This window comes from Phyllobates terribilis, unplaced genomic scaffold, assembly GCF_046119375.1.
Source record: "Phyllobates terribilis strain yellow unplaced genomic scaffold, ASM4611937v1 Scaffold_5__5_contigs__length_657084704, whole genome shotgun sequence".
Lineage (NCBI taxonomy): Eukaryota > Metazoa > Chordata > Amphibia > Anura > Dendrobatidae > Phyllobates > Phyllobates terribilis.
Window position 1 is genome coordinate 467,577,493 of NW_027362765.1, and position 27,157 is coordinate 467,604,649.

Sequence of the window (27,157 nt, forward strand, 5' to 3'; positions counted from 1 at the left end):
GGAAACTCCCCAGATCTTAATCCCATTGAGAACTTGTGGTCAATCATCAAGAGACGGGTGGACAAACAAAAACCAACAAATTCTGGCAAAATGCAAGCATTGATTATGCAAGAATGGACTGCTATCAGTCAGGATTTGGTCCAAAAGTTGATTGAGAGCATGCCAGGGAGAATTACAGAGGTCTTGAAGAAGAAGGGGCAACACTGCAAATATTGACTTGCTGCATTAACTCATTCTAACTGTCAATATAACCTATTGGTACTCATAATATGATTGCAATTATATTTCTGTATGTGATATAAACATCAGACAAACACTAATAAAAACCAGAGGCCAGCAGATCATGTGAAAATATAATTTTGGTGTCATTCTCAAAACTTTTGGCCATGACTGTACTGTTCTTTTGTCGTGCCCAAATCTGAAACAGAGTGTCAACCACTATTTGGTTTATTTATCACCATATTTTATCTTTTTAGGTGCCTTTTTATTGTAAAGTTTTCTTTTGTATATTTTGTAATGACTTTTTTTACTCTCAGGTTAATTATATAACGATGAGAAGATTTAGACTTACAATTATGGAACACATTTGGTTGCATTTTCTTATTTGGTTATTGTATGTCTCACATTACATGGATTGTTTCTAGAGAAGAAATTTAAACAATTAAAACAGACCCTTGAAATATGGATGGCATATGATGGCATATGAATAACATGGAGGTGCATTTGCATTTTGAGCCCACTTCATAGACTTTAACCAATAGATTAACATTGGCTCCCTTTTACACACCAAAAAGTATAGACAGACATAGATAGGTGAAGGTTAGAGATGAGCATGTCAGGCAAAATTCAAATTCGTTTGTTCGCGGATATTCCCATGGATATTCGATTTGCAGAAAAGTTATTCTCCACGATTTTAAAGTACATTATTGTGCTCTGGGGTCTCTCCAAACCCCAAAGCATAATAAACGTTATATGTAAAAAATTAGAAAAGTACTCACCGCTCACATCTCCGGCCCCTCCACTCTTCAATGTCACCTGGCCAGTCCTTGACACATCTCCAGATCACCAATGCGATGCGAGTGTTGCCATGCACATGCCATGTATGGACAGAACCCTCCCAGGCCTAACAAAACCGAGAAACCCCACCCAACGTGAGAGGCATGCTTTCATAGGGTGCCAACCTCCACGGTTAGGAAGAGTTACCGTACCTATAAAGTTTAGTATCTAGGGAAAGTATTGTCCTTCCTCTTGTCTTTCCTACCCTTCTTACCCTATACTGAGTAATGGTAGTCATTTGTGTGACCTCTTTGGCCAGTTACCATTTTTGGTTTTGGACGATATCTTTGGTTCTCTTTTAATTATCATTAATAAAGAATAATTTGAAACTTGTTTTTTTTCTATGTTAGCAATCCTCTTCAATAACATATTCTGCGTGCATTCCATGAATACTGAGAAAATCATTATATGAGTTTATCCTTACCTGCTAACAAATTTCAGATTTTACACCGCCATCATATATAATATTACAATTTTATTTTGAGAAGCAGAAATTTATAAAGCCATGAGATTTACTGCTGAATCCAAAAAAATGTATGGGCAAAACTAATATTCCACAAAGAAGTATCCAAAAACTAAAGTTCTAAACTTTAGATATTTTAGGATTAGAAAAGAAAAAAAAACCTTGTCCTGTACATACTTAACATCTAGTGGAACTGAAGGAGGTGTAATCACCAATAACTGTAGTAGGCTCATTCTGACTTTTTTCTCCATATAAACTGCTCAGCTCGGGAAGAGTTGAGCAGACGCATAAGTTCAGGAAGTCTGGAGGAGGGGCGGTTTAAGAGCTGCTATAGGCTTCTTTGTTGTAAGGGAGGAAAGAGCATCTCACACAGAAACACATCACATATCTACGGAGCAACTTTCCTGTCCTCTCTGAAAATTTCACTGGAGAGGCAGAAAAAGGAGACATTTTATAGGATTTACAAAGGGACCAACTTTAGGATCATGGAACTCAAAGTCTTACTTAATGCAGTTCTGACTAGATTCCTATTCATGCTTCACTCTGTAGTTGGAGTTTGGAGAGTTACTGTGCTAAAAAATGACAATATGTACTGGCTGCTGGCTCTTGTCAACCTTTTACTATGTATTGAGATGGTACTGACTCTAAAACTTAAAAAAGGAAAGGGGCTTAAATGGTAAGTGAGTCTCTATACATTTTAATATTTCCATCATCTTTGTGCATTTCCTTTTAATCAGCTTCACTAATACCTTGCAGTCTTCGGTATCATGTTGTCATGACATCTATGTGGATTTGCAAATGTCACAGTCTAATGATCAATTATGGAACATACGTACAATGATGCTGCCACTAAGCTTTCCAAAATGTTTGGACCTGATACAGTGTCTCTAACTCTAAAAGTTAACTTGTAGTTAGTTTATAAAGTTATTTTATATCAATGTATGGAGTATGTGCATAAATGCAAAATACTGTACAGTGCTACGAGCAGTGCTATGGTTATCAGATGTGGAAGAGCAGAGTTTATCGCTTGGCACAATGTATCATATCAAGTTTTGCATTAGACTTCAGATAAACCTATTACATTATTGTACTAGGAAGTACAAATAATGAATCCTTAAAAGGTTAATTGACAAATTCAGGTCTGATGCCACCAGTATGAAATGTATTCCCACATAACATTATAGTATTACAACTGCATTAATAATTTAAATACAATTCTTGGCAGTTCATATGAACAAATACTCCTCATGGCACAAAGCCAGGTAATTTTCTTTTTAGAAGTGGATCTGTCAGCTTTCTTGATGTGTCTGTCTAACAAATAATTGTATTCTCTTCAGTATAACAATTCTGGAGCATTTTTTCATAGAACTCAATCTTGTGCTGTTCCTCTGTTATTCCTCTTAGAAGTTTATGAAAAAATTCACACCTGAGTGTTAAGTTTTGTTAGAATGTTTCTGCTTGTTCTAACATTATCCAATCTGTGTTGGCTGTGTTAGGATACACCTATTTGACAAGTGGAATTGTAACTCCTAGTTGTCAGTCTATTAAAATCAAGTAGGAATAACAGAGGACCCATACAGCCCAGAACTTAAGGAAAAAGTGGTTCCAGGATTTTTCCTCCATTGGGAATGCAAGTATTTAAAGAGGCAAAGTTTTTATCCTCTTAATATATTACAGTCATCATATTATATAGCACTGTGTACTTACAATTGCTCATTTTGCCATTCTAACCAGTTAATTCTTCTCCTTTCCATTAGGTTTATGACAAAAATAGACTAGTTGAATCCTTCTAAGCTCTATGTAGAAGCAGGGAGTCGCTTTTCCATGTATGAGTGATCATTAGAACTACAATTCTACATCACTGCAAAGTCCCTAGCAGCCAAGCTCCACCTCCTCTTCAACTCCTGACCCAGTTGTTCCGCTCCTTCCCCCTGCAAGGGACTTTGCAGTGATATAGAATTGAAGTTCTGATGATGACTCATGAAGGATTCAGCTAGTCTATGTTTAATCACGTGATGTCATAGACCTAATGGAAAAGGCAAGAATTAACTGGGTAAAAGGGCAAAATGAGCAATTGTAAGTACACAGTGCCATATAATATGATAACTGCAATATATTAAGAAGACACAAACTTTGGTGTATTTTCTTCTTTAAACGGCAACAGCTACTGTTTAAATTTAAGTTGCTTCTTGTGGTCTCAATGAAATGTTTTAGACTATGGTTCAGGAAAAGTTTGATTCTAGACTATGCTCCAGGAAGAGTTTTATTACAGATTATGCTCCAGGAAGAGTTTGATTCTAGACTGTTCTTTGGGAAAAGTGAGATTCTAGACTATGCTCCAGGAAAAGTTTAATGGATATGCTTTCCAGGAAAAATTTGATGTGTTTGGACAAGTACCTGATCAATTATGCTGCAAACATTATAACGGTTTATTATGGGTGAGAAGTAAGATAGATGCAATGTAAATACAAAAAAAAATGTTTAGATTAGAGACATGAAGAACAGTCATGTGTTGATTCACATGACTATAAACAGAAAAGCAGTGTGTTCATGTTATTTTGGGGACAGTCATGACTCTGTGTGCAAGGTAGGCTTACATTTATTTAGGGCTACTCCCATAATTTTCTTTGAAAATACCCTGGACAATTCTGGTGGCTTTTTTGCATCCCTTGGTACACAGCTTCTAAGACATATGATCTGCTAGTTTCTGAAGTTTTTTTTGGATCATATAGCATAAACTTCTGAGACTGTTAGTACCTGTTCACTAGTGAAGGTTTATAGGGCTTTATTGAAGCTTACTCAATAAATGTGGCTCAAAGGAGCGTCTGTCTCACTGTCTCACCATTCCGTGACACACTTGAGTAGATGAATACTTGGAGCTGGCTTGGTTGAGTACCATACAGTCACTTTAATTTGGAAAGTGTTGAGTGACACTGCGTGCAACAAATACCAGCTTATTCCATATCTTTAAAAACAACATATTCAGCATTTTCACTGACCGCAAGCACATTTTTATAATTTTAGCAGTAAGTCATTAATTTTCTGCTCAGCCCCAACATTGTGTGCTTTTTCACAGCTCTTAGAAACAACAATGCTTCTATTCATGTAATGCGCCTTTCTGACTGTATTTTACATTGGTTTTAGAAAAAGCAGCTGCAGTGGCACGTTGCCACTATGTCACGTTGTAGATGATAATAAATGTTTTACATTCACTTTGTGGACAGTTGTACTCAAATATATACAAATAACTAAAATGAATTCTTTACGCAAAGTTTTGACTAGTGTAAAGAACAGAATGCATTACTTATTGTTATGCAGGGGTCACAATCATAGCAAGGGTGTCTCTGTATCACCCATAGAACTCCTTTATCTGGGAATGGAGATAGAAGAGCAAATGTGTCCATGTATTCTTGACCCCCCTCACCAGGTGTGATTGGGGTCATAGGAACCCCATTCTCAACATAGGCGGGAGTACCAGAGGTGGGACCTGCATCTATTGGATATTTATAGCATATATCCTAATTGTCTTTTATTGTCCTTTCCAACTGAAACCTTTATAACTATCCTCTGTATACATCATAAACGTTCAACAAATGGTGGGACTTTTGCCTATTGGTGATTCTACGACCCCCTTTTAGATCTTAACGGACTGTAACCTCAATAATCAATGGATTGATGGTTGCGTAATTTGAAGTAAATGTTATCTCTTTGATATTTAATAAGTACATTTAGCGGTACACAGTTTGCTCATATTGATGAATGGACCACATAACAGGGGCAATCTGCTGAGTTTTAGACTGGCATCCCATGATACAGCTGGCGCATGTTACCTGCAAACTTGTATGCTCATTCACCCCTGCAGTTAGATGTGGCTGCACTACTGCAAGCAGTGTGTGAACACAGCCTCAATCTTACCCTACTATCACCGGTTATCGTACATTGTTGTCTGAAATCTCAATGATAACAGCTTCTTGTGCAGATTGCCAATGTATTTCACTGATTCATCTTGTATAGGTCGTTTTTACAATTTCCCTTCTATAAATATCTTAATGCACTAAAAGCATGCTATATACATTCATAAATATTGTACAAAGTATAGCAAGTTAAAGCCAAACTCCATCCATCTATCCATTATACAGCATTTAGTCATGCTACTGGGCAATAAATGAGAATACATTTATCATACATAAACAACACCACAATTATCCACTGTACTCTCCTACCATATGCAGATTGACTTCCTCTTAATCGTTCCTTCAGCTTCACACAAGAAAAAAAAGAATTTTCTTTCATTCTTCAAGACACTTTCAATTACCAAAGAAGGATAATGTGTGTTATCAGCCTTCATCTGCTCTTCCCATCTCCACATTTGGCTAGACCCGCAGACGTAAATATGCTTGGACGGTAGACTCATTGCTTGGTATCATGTCTTTTTACCTGGCTGTGTGAAATTGTGCACAACACATAATAATCTTTTCTCATTGCTTTGATAGACAGCTGTGCATACTTAGTAATGCTTAGCATTATTTACTTAATTATTGTTATTCTGGCTTTATAGATATTATTTTGTGCATTAGATCTTGCTGTGTCCTCCCTAAAACTGTCTCTCATGCAAATAGTAGGATCAGTTTACAAAGGTTTTACACTATTTGACCCCTTTAATTCGTCCTAACTCTTCATAAAAATCACTTTTCTAATATACTTTCATTACCTGCGCTTCTTCTATCAGAGCATTTCTACGTATATATGTCACGTGATACTTTGTTGACATGCATATCCAACTTCCTACCACCCGTGCCAACTTTTGATCCACCCATTCGAGCACAAGATTGCGGTGGAATGAGAAGAGCAGGTCACTCTGCTCCTCATGAGTGCGGAGCTGCCTTGAAATGATTGACAATATGCCTGAGCATGCAAACGTAGGTCACAGCATTCACTGTCCACACATGCTTAGATGCTTAGATCCTTCACATGCTGAGGAGCGCTGGATCCTTTAATTGACAAGTGATGTGACGTGCTTATCACTAGAAACAAAATTTCACTGCTTCTGAAAGGATCAACTGTTGTGCTCCAAAGCATCAGCAGGATCAGTGCAGAGGACAATGAAGTCTCTCTTCTGAGTTTACCAATGTGTGCAGCAGACTGATGTTGCCGATGCTTGGGAGCGCAAATGCTGGTTTATTCAATTGACAGTTGCTGTAGTGTTCTTAGTAGTGACAAGCACATTGCAGCTCTTATCAATTTAAGGAGCTGGTGCTCCAAAGCATCGGCAAGACAGTGAATCCTGTGATATGAACTTGTGTGCTCAGACACGCAGTCAATAATTTAAGACAGCTCCACCCATGTCAGGAGCAGAATGAAGTGCTCTTCTCATTCCATCCAAATCCTGTGCCCAAATACGAGGTTGATGGTACATAAAAGAGCAAGAAGTTCATGGATGTTAACAAATGATCATGTGACCCTCATCCGGTTCCCCTTTAGAAGTTCATTGTGGGCAGCACGGTGGCTCAGTGTTTAGCGCTGTTGCTTTGCAGCGCTGGGGTCCTCGGTTAAAATCCCACCAAGGACAACATCTGCCAGAAGTTTGTATGTTCTCACCATGTTTGCGTGCATTTCCTCTGGGTATTTTGGTTTTCTCTCACACTCCAAAGACATAGTGATAGGGAATATAAATTGTGAGCCCCAATGGAGACATTAATGATAATGTCTGTAAAGCACTGCAGAATATGATGGTGCTATAAAAGCAAATCATAATAAATGCTGTTAATGACTGCATATTAGAAAAGATATTATGAAGAGGCCATATACAGTCTTGTTCATCATTATTAGCACCCATGAACTTTAAGTACATAATGTGGAATATATCCTGAAAAAAATGAATCAAGTGAAAGTTTTTTTTCATAGAGCACTCTTGTTAAATTCAAAAGAGCAAATGATAAACAATAATTTAAAACAAAAAACAATGGGAGGGAAAAATAGGAAAACCTAAAGCTTTCTGTGACACTGGTATTGGCACCCTTTACATTAATTTAGTATGGAAACACATTTTGACTCGCCTGTGGTAAATCACAAAAGAGATTCACCTGTGATTAATTGTTGGTGCCCATGTGACATGAATTAGCCAATGAATAATGACTTCACTGTTTTAAGAAGCCATGTGGTAGGCCCTGTTCCTTTTTTACAATGGTGAAGACAAAGGAGCTGTGTGAGGACATCAGAACTGCTATTATTAGCTAACATACGACTTCCAAAGGGTATAAGGCCATCTCCAAAGACCTTGGTATCCCAGTTTCAACATTGCACAATGTTATTAAGAAGTTTGCCAAGCATGGAACCATCAAGAACCTCCCTGGACGTGGAGAAAAGAGGAAAATTGACAAGAGATGTCTTTGAAGGTTGGTGCAAATGGTGGAAAAAACACCCCGGCAAACATCCAAAGACCTGAAGGCCAACCTGGAACAGTCTGGGTACATAGTTTCAACAAGTCCCATACACCACACACTAAACCAAACAGAGCTTTATGGGCTAAGGCCAAGGAAGAAACGATTGCTGAAGAAAAGACATAAAAAGGAATAACTGATCTTTGCCAAAGAGTACCTTGATAAACCACAATCCTTCTGGAAAAATGTTCTGTGGACAGATGAGACAAAAATAGAGCTTTTCGGCAATGTTAAGTGACGCGCCCCCTGGGCCATATTCTTTAGGGGAATACCCGGAGCCGGATCAGATGGGGGTTGTAGTCTCCGAGTGGCTGTGACCCGGTCCGTGCCCAGGGTGTCAAACTCAGTGTGTGTGGCAGTCCTACAGATGTTACAAAGTTTGTTATGTCGACAACGCCACCCGTTGTATTGCGGTCACTACGGCCGCCGCTGCAGCAGGGTCCGCTGAGGCTGATGGTGTTGGTGCAGCTTTTGATAGTATAACCCCCAACGGGTGGGGTATAGCCTCAGGGGGTCAGGTGCAGAGGATGGGGGTTGTGGTGGTGCAGCATAGATGGTAATTAAAGACAGAGTCGGGTTGTGCAGTTTAGGGTATTTACTTACTGCTGATGTTCCGGTCACTCCAGCTTCAAGTGACCACCCGAGCCGTGCTGCGTCCACCAGGTCCTGGATTCAGCCAACCCCCAAGCAAGTCCGGAGCGTGACCCTGAGCCCTCTTTCCTGTCCTGTCTTCTGGCCGTCCCCACCAGGGATCCACCTAGGTCCAGCTCCCTCGGGCCTTCTGTTGGGAAACCCTTGGCCTTGGGTTCCCTGACCCTACACGTGGTTTGCCTTCAGGGTGGATGTGGTGGGTGGCCGTGGCAGATCCTGCCCACGGCCTCCGGTCTCTGGCTGAGGTGTGCTTGAGCCCCCACCAGTTTGGGATCCGGTACCCTTTTGCCAACTCTTCACCCTAGGTTTGTATATGGGTTCTCAGAGTTCCTGCTTGTTTTCTCTGGGTCCTTCTGACTCTCCTCTCTCACTCTCTCTGGGCCTGGGGCTGCTCTGCTCCTCTTCCTCTGGCTTCTCTGCAAAAGGCTGACTGACTCCTCACAGACTGACCGACTGTGGCAAGCTGACTCCTCTGCAAAGACTGACTGACTCCTCTGCAAAGACTGACCCTGATCTTAGATGGTGCCCACCTTAAATACTCCCTCTATGTGTGAGCTCAGGTGACCAGCACCCAATGAGCTCCTATCTTTACCCAGGCTGCTCCCCCTATCTGCCCCTACACTACTTGGGATGTACCACCCCCCTCCCACTCCAGCCAGGAACAGACTCGGTCGTACCTGCACATTTCTAAGTGGGAGTACCGTTGGTCTGTTCCTCGGAAATGGGATGTGTGTAGTGCATGCAGCTTTCTGGGCTCAGTCCCACACTCCATCCTTACCCGGGAGTGGAATATCACACCTCTGGGTTGAGGTGCAATACCCCTGTAGCAGCCGAATCCTCAGGGTGCTACATTCCCCCCTGGTAAATCACAGCACGTCCTCGGGCTGTAAGATATAAAACATCCACAAACATACATTTTTTTTTCCATATAAACAACATAATAAAAACATATAAAATATCATATATATATCAGCATCATCATAAAACTTTTCATATTAATAACATTCTCGTCGCCTCTGGCTCCTCCTCCGGTCACTGTGCAACGTGTGACCGGGTAAAGTGCGACAGTCTTTAGAACTCGTGGCTTTCCTATAAAACCAGTAGGGGCGCTTTAGGACGCGCAACTATTTATAAGGGATATGGCCGCTCTCAGTCCTCGGCCAGGTATTAGGGAGGAATGACCGCTCTCAGTCCTCGGTCAGTGGGATTTAAGGGATAAACGGGTAAACAGTTCACACTTGCTGGTCCCAACGGGGACTATATTATCAGCAACAGTTTCTTTGGTACCCCTACGGGTAACTATATACAGCTTCTACTCTGCCGTACTCAACGACGACGTCCTCCTGCTCTTTCTTTGTGGTTACCTTTAGCTTCAGACCCGTCCGGGTCCTCTTGTTCTTCCTCCTCACACCGCAGCTCTTCCTCCGTCAGGCGATGCACATGGAGGGTGTAGGGTCCTTTGGCACACTTGTGCCGGGTGAAGGTGACCTCGTCCCCTATATACAGGTCACGACCTCTGTGTCCCTCCGGTAGGTGGGACTCAACGTCTCTCCTGGTCACGAAGACGTCGCCTGGGGTGCGGTGATCTCGGATGAAGCCCCACCCGTGCTGCATATTAAACTTGATCACAGTCCCGGTGGAAGGGGGACCATGGGCTGCACGGGGACTCCTCCTGGCCCGGCTCTTCTGCTCCGCGCTCCTTATCTGGGCTTGTTGTTCCCGGACCCGCCTCTCTCTCCGCTCCCTCTCAAAGACCTCGAGCTGCTGGCGGCAGCACTCTGCACGCTCCGCTGCGGCTGCCCGGGTCTCCTGAGTGAACCCCATGAGATCTTCTCCGGTGGGGTCCCACTCAAACTGCGCTTCTGCCAGCGGGGGCGAGATCCTCTTTACGGGCTTTGGAGCCGGGATCAGGGGTTCATCTAGGGGTCTCTCTTTCCGGAGTCGGGGATGGTGAAACTCCGGTGGCCAAATAAAGGGCTGCCCATCCGGGCACGTATGTTGGGCAAACAGATCTTCTCCCAGATGCGGCACTCTTGGTTTTATGGGCGCGGTGGTGGTGGCGCCCGGGTTGCCCAGGCCTTGCGGCCAGGCCTGGGGCACCTGGAAAGTGAAGGGCACCGTAAGGACGGCGGCGCCCTGGGCTACTTGGCCCTGCGACCAGGCCGGTGGCTCCGCGGAGGTAGGGGGCGCTGTTGGTATTGCGGCGCCCGGGGGTACTAGGCCTTGCGACCAGGCTGGTGGTACTTCCTGCTTGGTCACGCTCGGGGTCGAGGCGTGTGACGTCACAGGGGTCGCGGCTGCGGCTTCCGGTTGAGGCCTAGTCTGTGGCGGTGACGTTGCGGTTACGGGCACGGCAGGGGGTACTTCGGGCTCTGCGACGGGGAGCTGGGGCAGGTGCGCGGTTTCCCGCTTTGGGGTAGAGACGTCCCCTTTACCTGCCTCCTTTCGTTCGGCTCCCTTCTCGGCGCCGTCTCCGGCCTTCAGTCCTCCTGCGCCATCCTCAGAGGCGGTCTGTCTCCTCGTCTCGGGTGGCGTGCTCCGCTGACGGGTTCTTGTCTGCTGGGCCATCTCTCGGCTCCACTCCGCCAACGTCTCTCGTTGCACCCGGGCCATCCTCCGTGCGAGGCCCTCCAGCGCAGTCTGCGCACACTCCCGATCTCGGGGGAGCTGTGCCAAGACCTCCACTAGGCCTAGTGGGGTCGTTGCTTCTAGCAGGCTCCTGACCAACGGGTCGGTGCTGCTCTGCTCTCCTTCTGTTGTCTCCAGCAGGCTCCTGGCCAGCGGGCCGGTGCTGCTCTGCTCTTCTCCCATCTCCGGGTAAGCTTCTTCTGGACTCAGCTCTAGGCTTCTTGTCTCCGGGTGCGCTCTCTCCAGACTGCTCCAGGCGACACCCATCTTTGCTCTCTTCTCCTCAGTCCTCCCACTTCGAGGGCGGTCCCGGGGCCACTTGGTGATTGTCAGCTCCAGGGGCAGTTCTTTCACGCTGACAGACACCTCTAGCATCACAGTCTCTGTGGGTGGGGGCGGTTTCCACTTTTGGCGCCATTTTCGGTCCTGGCCCACGATGGGAGGCGGCCTCTTGCCACCCTCTGGCACGCCCATAATGGCGTCCGCTCTTCCAAGGCGGGAAACCTTTGGAAATGGCGGGAATCGTCTCCCAGTGGCGGGAAACTCTGCAGATGGCGGGAAAAAGCTGTTAATGGCGGACAACCGGCAGGAATCGATCTGTGATGGAGTCCGATGGCGGGGACCCTCCGGAACCGGCGGGAGACTTCTTTTTGAGGTAAACTTGTTCTTTTCTTCAGGCACGCAGTACCCGGATGTTGCGGGCACGGTATCCTGCCGACTACGCCAAAGTTGACGCGCCCCCTGGGCCATATTCTTTAGGGGAATACCCGGAGCCGGATCAGATGGGGGTTGTAGTCTCCGAGTGGCTGTGACCCGGTCCGTGCCCAGGGTGTCAAACTCAGTGTGTGTGGCAGTCCTACAGATGTTACAAAGTTCGTTATGTCGACTACGCCACCCGTTGTATTGCGGTCACTACGGCCGCCGCTGCAGCAGGGTCCGCTGAGGCTGATGGTGTTGGTGCAGCTTTTGATAGTATAACCCCCAACGGGTGGGGTATAGCCTCAGGGGGTCAGGTGCAGAGGATGGGGGTTGTGGTGGTGCAGCATAGATGGTAATTAAAGACAGAGTCGGGTTGTGCAGTTTAGGGTATTTACTTACTGCTGATGTTCCGGTCACTCCAGCTTCAAGTGACCACCCGAGCCGTGCTGCGTCCACCAGGTCCTGGATTCAGCCAACCCCCAAGCAAGTCCGGAGCGTGACCCTGAGCCCTCTTTCCTGTCCTGTCTTCTGGCCGTCCCCACCAGGGATCCACCTAGGTCCAGCTCCCTCGGGCCTTCTGTTGGGAAACCCTTGGCCTTGGGTTCCCTGACCCTACACGTGGTTTGCCTTCAGGGTGGATGTGGTGGGTGGCCGTGGCAGATCCTGCCCACGGCCTCCGGTCTCTGGCTGAGGTGTGCTTGAGCCCCCACCAGTTTGGGATCCGGTACCCTTTTGCCAACTCTTCACCCTAGGTTTGTATATGGGTTCTCAGAGTTCCTGCTTGTTTTCTCTGGGTCCTTCTGACTCTCCTCTCTCACTCTCTCTGGGCCTGGGGCTGCTCTGCTCCTCTTCCTCTGGCTTCTCTGCAAAAGGCTGACTGACTCCTCACAGACTGACTGACTGTGGCAAGCTGACTCCTCTGCAAAGACTGACTGACTCCTCTGCAAAGACTGACCCTGATCTTAGATGGTGCCCACCTTAAATACTCCCTCTATGTGTGAGCTCAGGTGACCAGCACCCAATGAGCTCCTATCTTTACCCAGGCTGCTCCCCCTATCTGCCCCTACACTACTTGGGATGTACCACCCCCCTCCCACTCCAGCCAGGAACAGACTCGGTCGTACCTGCACATTTCTAAGTGGGAGTACCGTTGGTCTGTTCCTCGGAAATGGGATGTGTGTAGTGCATGCAGCTTTCTGGGCTCAGTCCCACACTCCATCCTTACCCGGGAGTGGAATATCACACCTCTGGGTTGAGGTGCAATACCCCTGTAGCAGCCGAATCCTCAGGGTGCTACATTAGCAACAGTTTTTTTTACAGATGATGCAATGAAGCTTATAAGGAAAAGAACACCTTACCAACAGTTAAGCATGGTGAAGGATCCATAACGCTGTGGAGTTGCAATGCTGCACCCGACACTGGAGGCCTTGACCGTATCACAGGAATCATGAAATCAGAGAATTATCAAGACATTTTAGAGTGAAGTGTTCTACCCAGTGTAAGAAAACGTGGTTTGAGTCGAAGATCATGGGTCCTCCAGCAAGAAAATGACCTAATGGCGAATAATGAGCCCTGACCTCAATCCCATTGAAAATCTTTGGAGTGAGCTGAAATCTGCCATTGGGAAAAAGAAACCTGCAAACACTCAAGAGCTTGAACAAACTGCAAAGGAAGAGTGGGAGAAAATTCCAGCTGAGAAGTGCAAGAAGCTTATAGATGTCTCCAAAAAGAAATGTTTGGAAGCTGTCAGCAATGACAAAGGGTGTGCAACCAAGTATTAATTAGAGATACCTTTATTGCTGTACCTGCTGTTTATTTTGTTTCTTCTTTGAAATTGCAACATGGAAGTTGAAAAACAATGTTTTATTGTTGTATTACTTTGGACCACTAAATAAAAAGTTCTGAGCATATAACTTTGGTACATTTCCATTTATTTATGAAGATATTGTATAGTCTATGAAAAAAATGAAGGGGTGCCAATAATGGTGAGCAGCACTGTAAAAAGTTGTTAAATGATAGTTGAAAACCCATATAATATAAAGTAAACCTCTTACTACAGTGAAAACTTATAAAAGCATCAATACAAAATGTCTTAAGTTCCACTTACAGTATATGTCTAACAACCAAATGTCCAATATCAAACATCTTTATTCAAAATAAATATTTGCATTTAGAAGAATAGAGCAACCAAAATGTTGCATCAGGGAAACTGGATAGTAAATACTATTGCATATTGATAATAATGATTTTATGTTTGAGAATGTTTGTAATTAAGACTTTTATTTTATAGACCTGTCAGTTATGTGAAATGTTTTCAGTGCTTTCAAAAAGCAATGTATATTCAATTTTGGAAGATGGTCCCCCATTATGGTGCCAGGCTCTATCACCCAGGATAGAAGGGCATGATGTTTGGTTTCTTATACTAGGCTTTTCCGCAACTAGTTTCACGTCCCAGCTTCATTTCAATGCAATGTGCATCACTAACAAGACATTGGGGGCAGTTTAAAAGCTAAAAAGGAGATGACAGGTTCCCTTTAAGCGGTGAAAAAAAAATCTGAAATTTGTACAAAAAAAGTTAGCTTTTTTCGCCATTTTATGAGGTTTGTAAAGTTCTCATTTTTCAGGATCTAGGGCTGTGTGATGGCTTATTTTTTGCCCTCTGAGGATGTTTTTATCAAGTCTACCATTTTTGGGTAGATTTGATGATTTGATTGCTTTTTATTACATTTTATTTCAATATTGCGGCCTCCAAAAAAACATAATTATGGCGTTTTAACTTTTTTTCTCATTACACCGTTTACCAATTGGATTAATTTGAAAGCAGAGATATCAAATATGTATATTTTTAACTGTTCTACTTTTAATGGGGGCAAAAGGGGGGAGATTTCAACTTTTGTGTTTTTTTAATTTTTTAATACTTTTTTTTTAATTATTTGCTTTTTACTGTATTTAATAGTGCCCTTAGGAGACTTGAAGCTGCGATCATTTGATTGCCTGTGCTATTCATAGCAGTGCTTCAGCAGAAATCATGATCTCCTATGAACGCCGGCCACGGGCGAGCATTCACAGGAATCATAGCATTCACAGGAGGATCGTGATGACAGACTTCATCAGATCAATGACGCGCTTCCTGTCTGTGCATGTCAAATGACAGTGTCAGTGATTGACAGCGGCTGGTGGATCTCCGATCCACTCGTGGCTTTTAGAGGCACTGAATAGCTGATTAAATCAGCCATCAAGTGCGGGGAAAGATGTGGGTTCAGCGTGTGAGCCTGTAGTACATGTACTTCAACGGTCATTAATGGGGTTAAAGTTCAAAATCTTGTACTAAATCTCATGATGTATTGAGCAAAGTTGAAATGTAGGGGAGGACCCATCTGTTTATTACAGATTATCCGTATGCATTGACTATGATAAATTGCATACCGATTTGTAATCCAGTTTTTCAGGTGTTCATTTTCATATTTTAGTAGGATTTTTTTGTAGTTTTTCAATAAACATATTTGTTATTTAAAATATGTTTTTTTTTAATTAAAAAAAGTGGAATTTGTAGGTTGGACTATTTAATTCATTGTCCAATCCATATTGCCATGCCAACCAAATCTCTATAGTACCATTTTGATACAATTTTAAAGATACTGTTCAGTTTATTATTTTATTCTATTAACAGATTTTAATTGGGATCGTTCAGCAAAAGAGCTGAAGTGAAGTATTATAGCATGCCCATCAATGTCTACAGAATCATACACCATCTATTTCATGTGGATCACTAGTGCCAAGTACTTCAGTAAATGTGACTTTCACCTTAGAGGAGTTCTCCATGTGCAGAAAAAATATAAATAAAATCAATGCCATTATAAATCAATTCCAAAATGTCATTTACTATTAGCAAATTACACTTGTTTTGTATATGTAGGTAATCACTATAGAACATTAAAATGGTAGCCATCTTGTAACACTAACAGAAATCTTTCCTAGAATTTAATAGGACAGATGCCTCTGAGCATGTGCAGCAAGAAGCTGCACTGGTGTGACTTGGGTTATCTCTTGTTACCTCTCGTGTGACTTTACTCTTTTTACCTCCTCAGCCCTGGTATCTCCAGTATTAGATCAGATAGTCAGGGTGGATAGCAGTGTAAGCAGCCTCTTCTTACCTCAGCATCCATGATATCTCCAGTAATAGATCAGATAGACAGGGTGGACAGCAGTGTAAGCAGCCTTTTCTTACTGCAGCACCCCTGGTATCTGCAGTGACGCACCCCCTGGGCCTGTGTTGTGCAGGGGAACCCGGAACCGGGCCTGTTGTAGAATGCTGGGGGTTGTAGTCTCCGTGTGGCGGTGACCCGGTCCGTGCCCAGGGTGGTCAAACCAGTGGCAGTCTTAATGTATAGCAAATGTCCGACTACGCCACCCGTGGATTGCGGTCAGTGGGGACCGCCGCTGGGCTGCCGACCGCTGAGACTGATGTTGTTTGCGCAGCCGAGTATGGGATAACTCCCCACGGGAGAAGTATTGCCTCAGGGCAGCTAATGTGAGAGATGATGGGAGTGATGGTGTGAGGGTCCCAGTGCTAATGGTGCTGGTGCGGCAAGGAATCACAGAGACGTGAGGTGCAGTTCAGGGTCTTTACTGATGGTACAAGACCGACCCTCCCGGGAGTACTGGCTAGTATAAGGGGCCTGGTCAGTCTGCGAGCAAGCAGGAGTTCCCCTGGCCAGGTGGAGTTGTAGGCCTCCCCGTTTATCTGCACTCTTCCTGGCTACCTTGCTGTCAGCGGTTACAAGTAGCCCACGTCCCTGAGTATACCGTGTGGTGCTCACCCGTATGGCTGGTGACTTGGGGCCTTCTGTTAGCCTCCGCTCCTGGATGGCAGCGCTGGTCCCTTCTTTGTGACTGAGCCTCCGGGCTTCTATGGCCAGAGGACCTGGAATCCCCTGCCGGCTGGTTTCTGCTGCTGGGTATATTTCAGTCCCCACAGCCTCGGACTCCTGTGTCCGGTTTTAGTAACTTCAGCCAGGGCGAGCTATATCTCTGATCACAGCCCCTGGCCTTCAGCTGCTGCTCCTACAGAGCTCCTGTTCTCACTTTCCCTCTCCAGGCTCCGACTCACTTAATCCCGCCCCAGACCCAGTTTATAAGGGCAGATTCCTCCCCTCCCAGGTCTGGGTGGGCAGTGTTGCATGCTTAGGGCTCCTGACCAGAGAAACCTCCCACTTGCTCTCAGACATAATATCTCTATTACTGTGGCAACCAGACCCCTGGGGTGTCACATTCCCCCCTAGTAAATTTTAGTACTCCGGGACTAAACACATTTTTAAAACATAATAACAGGGTATAACAATGACACAATAACATATTTACAAGAAGCTTTAGTTCTTTAAAGGTCACGGCGTGTCTGCAACCGGGTGTCCATATCACCCATGGTGAAGTTTTTGAAACAAGAGGGTGTCCATGTCACCCAAGGTGAAACTTTAAGCGAAGTAGGGGACCTGTCCAAAGCAAACCCCTTGCGTTGGCCTTGGGCGTGGCTGCAAGGGTAGACTAACTACTTTGGGCCGCAAGGAGGCCACGCCAGACAGGTTTTCTCTTCCGCGGCCGTCTTCGCAAGAGGCACCATGGTGCAACTATCTACAAAACTGTTCCGGTTATCCAGCGTCCATAACCTGTTAGTCCATAAAAATCTGCAGGGTAACTGAGAAACATAATTAATAACAGGCAACAAACATAAACCATAAACAGTTAACAGATAAATTCACAGTGCATTAGTTTAGATTCTCCAGCGAGCGGGCATCTGACCTCGAGTGACTCTAGTGGACCTACGGAGCTCACTAACTGGTTCTGCACTACAGGGTGTAGGAGGTGTTATGGGTAATCTGGGCAGCTGTCTGCGCACTCTTTGGCTCACTAGGGGCACGGCAGGCTCACTACTAGCAGAGGGTTGATCCTCCTGTACTGCTGGTGTGGACTCTTCTGCCTCTTGGGCCGGCTGCTCTTCCAGCTCTACCCGTTCCTCTGTAGGCACTTGCGGGGCTGGCTGGAGAAAGGTGAGGACGGGTACCACGACAGCGCCGTTTACATGTGTCCAAGACCGGGGGAAGTCTCCGAGTACGGTACTGATCATTTCTTCCCTTTCCTCTGCAGGTTGAGGGTTTCCTTGATCTTCTTCAGGGCTTTGCAGCTGCTCGGGACACTTCTTCAGGTGGTCTCTGGAGACAATGGCTGTGGTTTCTCCTCCATCCTTACTGATTACACAGATTTTTGGGTTCTCATGGCTTGATGGCAGTACGGTGTACGGGTCCTTCTCCCACTGGTCGTCCAACTTGTGGAGCCGCCTCTTCCTCTTCAAGACCTGCTCTCCAGGTACCAGGGGAACAGCGGGAGCATACTGGTTATAAGCCTTCTCTTGCCTTTCTCTAGCTTGAGACAGACTTCGCTCGATGCTCTCCTGTACTTTCCGATACTGCTGCTGCCGTTCTGTATCCCAGTCTGCCTCTGGCGAGGTGTCCTCAGGCGTCAGGACTCCCATATCCAGGTCAATAGGCAGCTTACCAGGTCTTGCTCTCATTAGGTAAGCCGGGGTACAGTTGGTGGAACCTACAGGGATGTGGTTATACAGGTCCACCAGATCGGGCAGTTTCTCAGGCCACAGACTGCGTTCTTCCAGGGGCAAAGTTTTTAGCAGATCTATCACCACCTGGTTCATCTTCTCGCAGAGTCCATTGGTTTGAGGGTGATAGGGCATTGTTCTTATCTTCTTGCAGCCATACAGGTTGCAGGACTCCTGGAAGACCTCCGCTTCGAAGGCTGGTCCTTGGTCTGTCAACACTTGGTCCGGGTACGGCAGAAGTGCTGCTGGAAGGCTCTAGCTGCTGTTTGAGCCGTTAAGTCCTTGACCGGGACCACCACCAGGAACCGGGAGTAATGATCTACGATTGTGAGGGCGTAGACATACCCAGATCTGCTTGGAGCCAGTTTCACATGGTCCAGGGCTACCAGTTCCAGTGGCTGTCTGGTGATGATGGGCTGCAGGGGAGTCTTCTGGCTGGCTTGGTCTTTTCTTCTCAGGTGGCACGGGCCACAGTCTCTGCACCACCTCTCAATGGCTCCTCTCATGCCTACCCAGTAGAACCGTTCACGCAACAAGAACTCCAGCTTCTTCCATCCGAAATGCCCTGCTCCGTTGTGGTATGCCTCCAGAACCATAGCCGCGTCTCGTCTTGGGACCACTACCTGCCAGGTCAACTCATGTGTTCGAGAGTTAACCATTCTCCGGCACAGCTTCTCCCTGTAGAGGAACAGCTTACTTTTCTCCTTCCACAGTTGCTTGGTCTCCTCCGGAGCATCTGGGTCAAGACGGGCATCGGCCTGGGTCAGCATTTCCTTCACCAAATGGACTGCGGGATCACTGTCTTGTGTCTCCGCCCAGTTGTAGTGGGGCAAGGGATTGAACGTCACGGAGCGCCTGTCCTTCACACGGTGGGAATACAGGGTAATCCCATGACGGTGGAACGCAGGGAGCTCAACTTCTTCCAGATCTTCTGGATCTTCCCCTACGTCCGGTAAGTTCGGCATTCTAGACAGGGCATCCGCGTTGGCATTTGAGCGTCCTGCCCGGTATTTGATGGTGAATTCAAAGTTGGACAGGCGGGCCATCCACCTCTGTTCCAGGGCACCGAGCCTTGCAGTGTCCAGGTGTGTCAACGGGTTGTTATCCGTGTACACGGTGAATTTGGAGGAGGCAAGGTAATGCTTGAAACGTTCGGTCACTGCCCACACTACTGCCAGGAACTCCAGCTTGAATGAGCTATAATTCTCAGGGTTCCTCTCCGTGGGCCGTAGCTTTCGGCTGGCGTAAGCGATTACCCGTTCTTTCCCTTGCTGGATCTGGGACAGTACGGCTCCTAGCCCGATGTTGCTTGCGTTCGTGTGGAGGATAAAGGGCTGGCTGTAGTCTGGATATGCCAGGATTTCATCCCCCGTGAGGGCCATCTTCAGCTGGCAGAAGGACTCCTCTTCCAGCTTTTCCCACCTAAAGGGCGGCTTCTGGTTTTTGGCTTTCCGAGATTGACCTATCAGGAGGTCCTGCATAGGGGCTGCCATTTTGGTGAAACCGGGAATGAATCTTCGGTAGTAGCCTACCAACCCGAGGAACTGCCACACTTCCTTTATGCTGGAGGGTCTTGGCCAGTCCTTAATCACGATGATCTTATCAGGGTCAGGAGCCACTCCGTCAGCACTCACCACGTGTCCCAGGTATTGCACCTTTGGTTTCAGGAGGTGACACTTGGAGGGTTTCACCTTTAGGCCGTAGTTTGCCAGAGCTTCGAACACTTCCGCCAGGTGTTTCAGGTGGTCCTCGTAGGTCTTGGAATAGACGATGACATCGTCCAGGTATAACAGGACCGTCTCGAAGTTCCGGTGTCCCAGACAGCATTCCATCAACCGTTGGAAGGTTCCTGGTGCGTTGCAGAGCCCAAAAGGCATAGTTAAATTCGCTGAGACCCATCGGGGTGGTGAACGCGGTCTTCTCCCGGTCCGCCTCTGCTACAGGAACCTGCCAGTACCCGCTAGTGAGATCCAAAGTAGAGAAGAAGTTAGCAGATTTTAATGCAGCTAAGGACTCTTCTATCCTTGGTAACGGGTACGCATCTTTGTGTGTGATACGGTTGACCTTCCTGTAGTCTACACACATTCTCATGGTGTTGTCTTTCCTTTTCACTAAGACTAGTGGAGCGGCCCAGGGGCTACAGCTGTCCCTGATTACCCCAGCCTCCTTCATGTCTCTAATAGTGTTGAGCCACCCCCGTAGTGTTCGAGTTCGGTTCGGTTCGTCGAACACCCGTGTGTTCGCCGAACTGTTCGTCGAACTGTTCGTCGAACACCTTCGAACACCGTTAAAACCAATGGCAGGCAAACAAAAACACATAGAAACACATAGAAAACACCTTCAAAGGTGTCCAAAAGCTGACAAACTGCTCAGAAGACACAACTAACACATGGAAAAGTGACAAGTACATATAGTCATGCGAAAAGAAAAGAGGTGGAGGAGTAAAAGGAGGGGGAGACACATATATAGGCATGTCATGCCCTTCTAAAATCCAAAAAGTGAGAAGCCGACACGGCCAGTCCGTTCCTGCCTGTGCCACCTCTGTGTCGCCGGATTTGTGCCAGAGCCGCGGTGGACCCTGACGGCCAGCCCCCCTATCCCAATACTGGTGCCTGTCCGCCGGTGGGTCGAGGCCCCCCACGGTGGGGGGGGGGGTAACATCTGCAGAAGAAAGACCATCTTCCAGCCAAACTAAGATGTCGACTTCTTTTCGTGGACAATGTGATACGATCCCATTCTTACGGACACGCCCATTGCTACAAATTCTAGATGAGGCACAAAAACAGCAGGTGCTTCAACGGATATCAAGTGCTCCTTCAAGTGGGCTCTCCATCACCTCAATTTCAACATCACAAATACTCCAGTCCTCAGAGGTGTCACCCCAATCGCACTTGCTTCCTCACAGCTCCCAAGTCTCCAGCTGCCCGTCTGAGTATGGGGTAACACAGATGGCTGAGTCTGCCCAGCTGTTTACTCATACTATAGCCTGGGAAACGGAGGTCTGCTCCAGAGCTTCTGTTAATCCAGATGAGGAAATGATCTGATCCGATGCCCAGAATCTTTATAAGTTGGATCCAGGACCAGATGAAGAAGGTTCTGAGCATAATGTAGACCCTTGTTCCCAAACTGTAACTCCTGTTGGTGGAGACAATGATGAAGACGATGATGAGACTCAAATACCTGATTGGAGCGACAACTTGACTTTTCGGTCAGGGCAGGAAGAGGTTGGCTCTGAGGGCGACGGGTGTGATAACACACAGGGTGATGATGACGAGGTTGGAGATCCCACTTACTGTCAACCCACAGTCAGACAGTCGATGAGGTCAGCAGAGGAGGTGGAGGAGGATGTGACTAGCCCTGGGGATGGGGATGACTCGGTACCCGGGCATTTGCCTGGCCTTGGGGATGTCGCGGTGGTCGGCTCCCTGGCCCGTACCCTGGGGTCTCTCTTTAAAAGGGTGGATAATTGTTAATTTTATAAGAGTTCATGACGCCACCTGTGGTATCTGGTGACAAGCACCAGCGCTGCAGCAGTCCACTGAGGCCGGTGATTAGAGATGAGCGGTGTTCGACTAGAACTGTTCGCCAATCTCAAATTCGAGCTGTTTTGGGCGGTGTTCGAGTTGTTCGACGAACCCGAACGATTTGCAAAAAATTCGGCTGTTCGAGGTTATGTTCGATAACTGTTCGTGCACCAAAAGCGTGTCCTGCATGTCTGGTGCTATTTAGAGCACCAATCATGCAGGGATTGTCTGCCACTCACTGTAATGCCACAGCCATGGTGGTTGTGGCATTACAGTGATTGCCCAAATCGATGGGAACAGTGCCAACAGTGAAACATGAAAAGCCGGCAATTCAGCAGCGGCATACACCGGTACCCGACAATTTAGAACCGAAAGAATAGAGCTTCACACATAGATTAGATAGATATAAACATGTCAGCCACATATATACGAAGTACAGTGAAAGTGCTGCTTACTGTACTTGTCATTTAGCGTAAAGGATTTATCAAAAAAAATAATAGTGTTTTCATGCACCGTCTCTTTAAAAAAGCCGGCCGGCAATTCAGCAGCGGTACCCGACAATTTAGAATAGAAGGAATAGAGAATCACACATAGATTAGATAGATAGAAACATGTCAGTCACATATATATGAAGTACAGTGACAGTGTTGATTACTGTACTTGTCATTTAGTGTAAAGGATTTATCAAAAAAAATAATAGTGTTTTCATGCACCGTCTCTTTAAAAAAGCCGGCCGGCAATTCAGCATCTGTACCCAACAATTTAGAATAGAAGGAATAGAGAATCACACATAGATTAGATAGATAGAAACATGTCAGTCACATATATATGAAGTACAGTGACAGTGTTGCTTACTGTACTTGTCATTTAATGTAAAGGATTTATTAAAAAAAATAATAGTGTTTTCATGCACCGTCTCTTTAAGAAAGCCGGCCGGCAATTCAGCATCTGTACCCGACAATTTATAACAGACAGAATAGAGCTTCACACATAGATTAGATAGATAGAAACATGTCAGTCACATATATATGAAGTACAGTGACAGTGTTGGTTACTGTACTTGTCATTTAGTATTAAAATAAAGGATTTATTATTAAAAAAATTGGCGTGGGGTTCCCCTTAATTTTAGGCTCTAGCGGAGGTTAAGCAGACAGTTGGGGCAGATGTTTCAAGCCTGGGAAGGGGGTAATACCCACGGAGCTTCCCAGGCTACTAATATTAGCCCCCAGCTGAATACATAGCCTTTACTAGCTATTAAAATGGGGGACCCCCCCAAAAAAATGATGTGGGGTCCCCCCTAATTTAATAGCTAGCAAAGGCTAGGCAGACAGCTGGGGGCTGATATTAATAGCCCAGGAAGGGAGCCATGAATATTGGCCCCCTCCCAGGCTAGAAACACCAGCCGTCAGCCGCCCCAGAAATGGCGCATTCATAGGATGCGCCAATTCTGGCACTTAGCCTCGCTCTTCCATGCTGCCCTGGTGCGGTGGCAGGGGGTAATAGGGCTGGGGTTGATGTCAGCTTATAATGCCAGCTGACATCAAGCCCAGGTTAGTAATGGAGAGGCGTCTATAAGACACCCCCATTACTAACCCCATAGTCAAAGTTAAAAAAAACACAAACACCCAGAATAAAGTCCTTTAATTGAAATAAAGACACAATTCTTTATTGTTCTAAATTAAACCATACTTACCATCACGCCCATTCCAGCTGAAGCCAACGATCTCTTGTAATAAAAATAAAATAATAAAGCAACCTCCTCCTTACCTTTCCATGGTTCCCACGACAGCTTCAGCTCTGCTACATCGAGATGACAGGCTGGACCGCAGCAGAACGCCGCCATCCAGCCTGTCATCCCGCAGACACTGAGAAGCGCAGGCTTGCTTGCGCTCTGCAGTGTCTGGCTGTGACGGCATAAAGATGAGACGAGTTCATGTCCAATGAACTCGGCGCACCTCATGCACGTCACTTACAGCGTGGGAGAATTCTCACGCTGAAGCGCTGAGTGCAGGAGAATTTTCCCACGCTGTCAGTGAGGTGCATGAGGTGAGCTGAGTTCATTGGACATGAGCTCACCTCATGCACGTCACTGACAGCGTGGGACAATTCTCCTGCACTCAGCACTTCAGCGTGAGAATTTTCCCACGCTGTCAGTGACGTGCATGAGGTGAGCTGAGTTCATTGGACATGAACTCGGCTCATCTGGATGCCGTCACAGCGAGACACTGAGGAGCGCAAGCATGCCTGCTCTTCTCAGTGTCTGCGGCATGACAGGCTGGATGGCAGCGTTCTGCTGCGGTCCAGCCTGTCATCTCGATGTAGCAGAGCTGAAGCTGTCGTGGGAACCATGGAAAGGTAAGGATGAGGTTGGTTTATTATTTTTCTTTTATTGCAGGAGATCGTTGGCTTCAGCTGGAATGGGCGTGATGGTAAGTATAGTTTAATTTAGAACAATAAAGAATTGTGTGTTTATTTCAATTAAAGGACTTTATTCTGGGTGTTGTGTTTTTTTTAAATACTTTACTAGAAATTCATGGCGGTCATGTCTAATACTGGCGTGACCCCATGAATTTTGGGCTTGGGGCCAGCTGATAATACCAAGCTGGCCCTAACCCCTTTATTACCCAGTGAGCCACCGCACCAGGGCCCTGGATGAGTTGGGTAAAGCGCCAGAAGATGGCGCTTCTATGAACGCGCCATTTTCCGGGGTGGCTGCGGACTGCAATTTGCAGCCGGGGGGGCCCAGAAAGCTTGGGCCTCCCTGCGCTGCAGATTCCAGCCCCCAGCTGCCTAGTTGTACCTGGCTGGACACAAAAATAGGGCGAAGCCCCACGTATTTTTTTTTTAATTATTTCATGAAATTCATGAAATAATTAAGAAAAAAAGGCCTTCCCTATATTGTTGTGTCCGGCCAGGTACAAATAGTCAGCTGGTGGTTGGGGGCAGCCCGTTCCTGCCTGCTGTACCTGGCTGGACACAAATATAGTGCGAAGCCCCACTTCAATTTTTTTTAATTATTTCATGAAATTCATGAAATAATTAAGAAAAAAAGGCCTTCCCTATATTGTTGTGTCCGGCCAGGTACAAATAGGCAGCTGGTGGTTGGGGGCAGCCCATTCCTGCCTGCTGTACCTGGCTGGACACAAATATAGTGCGAAGCCCCACTTCAATTTTTTTAAATTATTTCAGGAAATTCATGAAATAATTAAAAAAAAATTGGTGTGGGGCTTCGCACTATATTTGTGTCCAGTCAGGTGCAGCAGGCAGGAACGGGCTGCCCCCAACCACCAGCTGCCTATTTGTACCTGGCCGGACACAACAATATAGGGAAGCCCTTTTTTTCTTAATTATTTCATGAAATAATTTAAAGAAAATTGACGTGGGGCTTCGCCCTGTTTTTGTGTCCAGCCAGGTACAACTATGCAGCTGGGGGCTGGAATCCGCAGCGCAGGGAGGCCCAAGCTTTCTGGGCCACCCCCGCTGCAAATTGCAGTCCGCAGCCACCCCGGAAAATGGCGCGTTCATAGAAGCGCCATCTTCTGGCGCTGTACCCAACTCATCCAGGGCCCTGATGCGGTGGCTCACTGGGTAATAAAGGGGTTAGGGCCAGCTTGGCATTATCAGCTGGCCCTAAGCCCAAAATTCATGGGGTCACGCCAATATTAGACATGACCACCATGAATTTCTAGTAAAGTATTTAAAAAAAACACAACACCCAGAAAAAAGTCCTTTAATTGAAATAAACACACAATTCTTTATTGTTCTAAATTAAACCATACTTACCATCACACCCATTCCAGCTGAAGCCAACGATCTCCTGAAATAAAAGAAAAATAATAAAGCAACATCATCCTTACCTTTCCGTGGTTCCCATGACAGCTTCAGCTCTGCTACATCGAGATGACAGGCTGGACCGCAGCAGAACGCTGCCATCCAGCCTGTCATCCCGCAGACACTGAGAAGCGCAGGCTTGCTTGCGCTCCACAGTGACTCTCTGTGAGGGCATCCAGATGAGCCGAGTTAATGTCCAATGAACTCGGCTCACCTCATGCACGTCACTGACAGCGTGGGAAAATTCTCCTGCACTCAGCGCTTCAGCGTGGGAGAATTCTCACGCTGAAGCGCTGAGTGCAGGAGAATTCTCCCACGCTGTCAGTGACGTGCAGGAGGTGAGCTGAGTTCATTGGACATGAGCTCACCTTATGCACGTCACTGACAGCGTGGGAGAATTCTCCTGCACTCAGCGCTTCAGCGTGAGAATTTTCCCACGCTGTCAGTGACGTGCATGAGGTGCGCCGAGTTCATTGGACATGAACTCGTCTCATCTTTATGCCGTCACAGCCAGACACTGCAGAGCGCAAGCAAGCCTGCGCTTCTCAGTGTCTGCGGGATGACAGGCTGGATGGCGGCGTTCTGCTGCGGTCCAGCCTGTCATCTCGATGTAGCAGAGCTGAAGCTGTCGTGGGAACCATGGAAAGGTAAGGATGATGTTGCTTTATTATTTTTCTTTTATTGCAGGAGATCGTTGGCTTCAGCTGGAATGGGCGTGATGGTAAGTATGGTTTAATTTAGAACAATAAAGGATTGTGTCTTTATTTCAATTAAAGGACTTTATTCTGGGTGTTTGTGTTTTCTTTTAACTTTGACTATGGGGTTAGTAATGGGGGTGTCTTATAGACGCCTCTCCATTACTAACCTGGGCTTGATGTCAGCTGGCATTATAAGCTGACATCAACCCCAGCCCTATTACCCCCTGCCACCGCACCAGGGCAGCGTGGAAGAGCGAGGCTAAGTGCCAGAATTGGCGCATCCTATGAATGCGCCATTTCTGGGGCGGCTGACGGCTGGTGTTTCTAGCCTGGGAGGGGGCCAATATTCATGGCACCCTTCCTGGGCTATTAATATCAGCCCCCAGCTGTCTGCCTAGCCTTTGCTAGCTATTAAATTAGGGGGGACCCCACGTCATTTTTTTGGGGGGGTCCCCCATTTTAATAGCTAGTAAAGGCTATGTATTCAGCTGGGGGCTCATATTAGTAGCCTGGGAAGCTCCGTGGGTATTACCCCCTTCCCAGGCTTCAAACATCTGCCC

The 27,157-nt window shown here is 46.3% G+C and overlaps 1 protein-coding gene across 1 annotated transcript in view; it reads left to right on the top strand.

The window, feature by feature from the left end:
• The first annotated feature begins 1,782 nt into the window (after positions 1-1,782).
• Positions 1,783-27,157, top strand: part of TMEM26 (transmembrane protein 26) — a 141,786-nt gene continuing 116,411 nt past the window's right edge. The window contains exon 1 of the mRNA XM_073681395.1: positions 1,783-2,195. Within this exon, the coding sequence (XP_073537496.1) occupies positions 2,005-2,195 (191 nt within the window). The 5' untranslated portion in view covers positions 1,783-2,004. The remainder of the gene's footprint in view (positions 2,196-27,157) is intronic.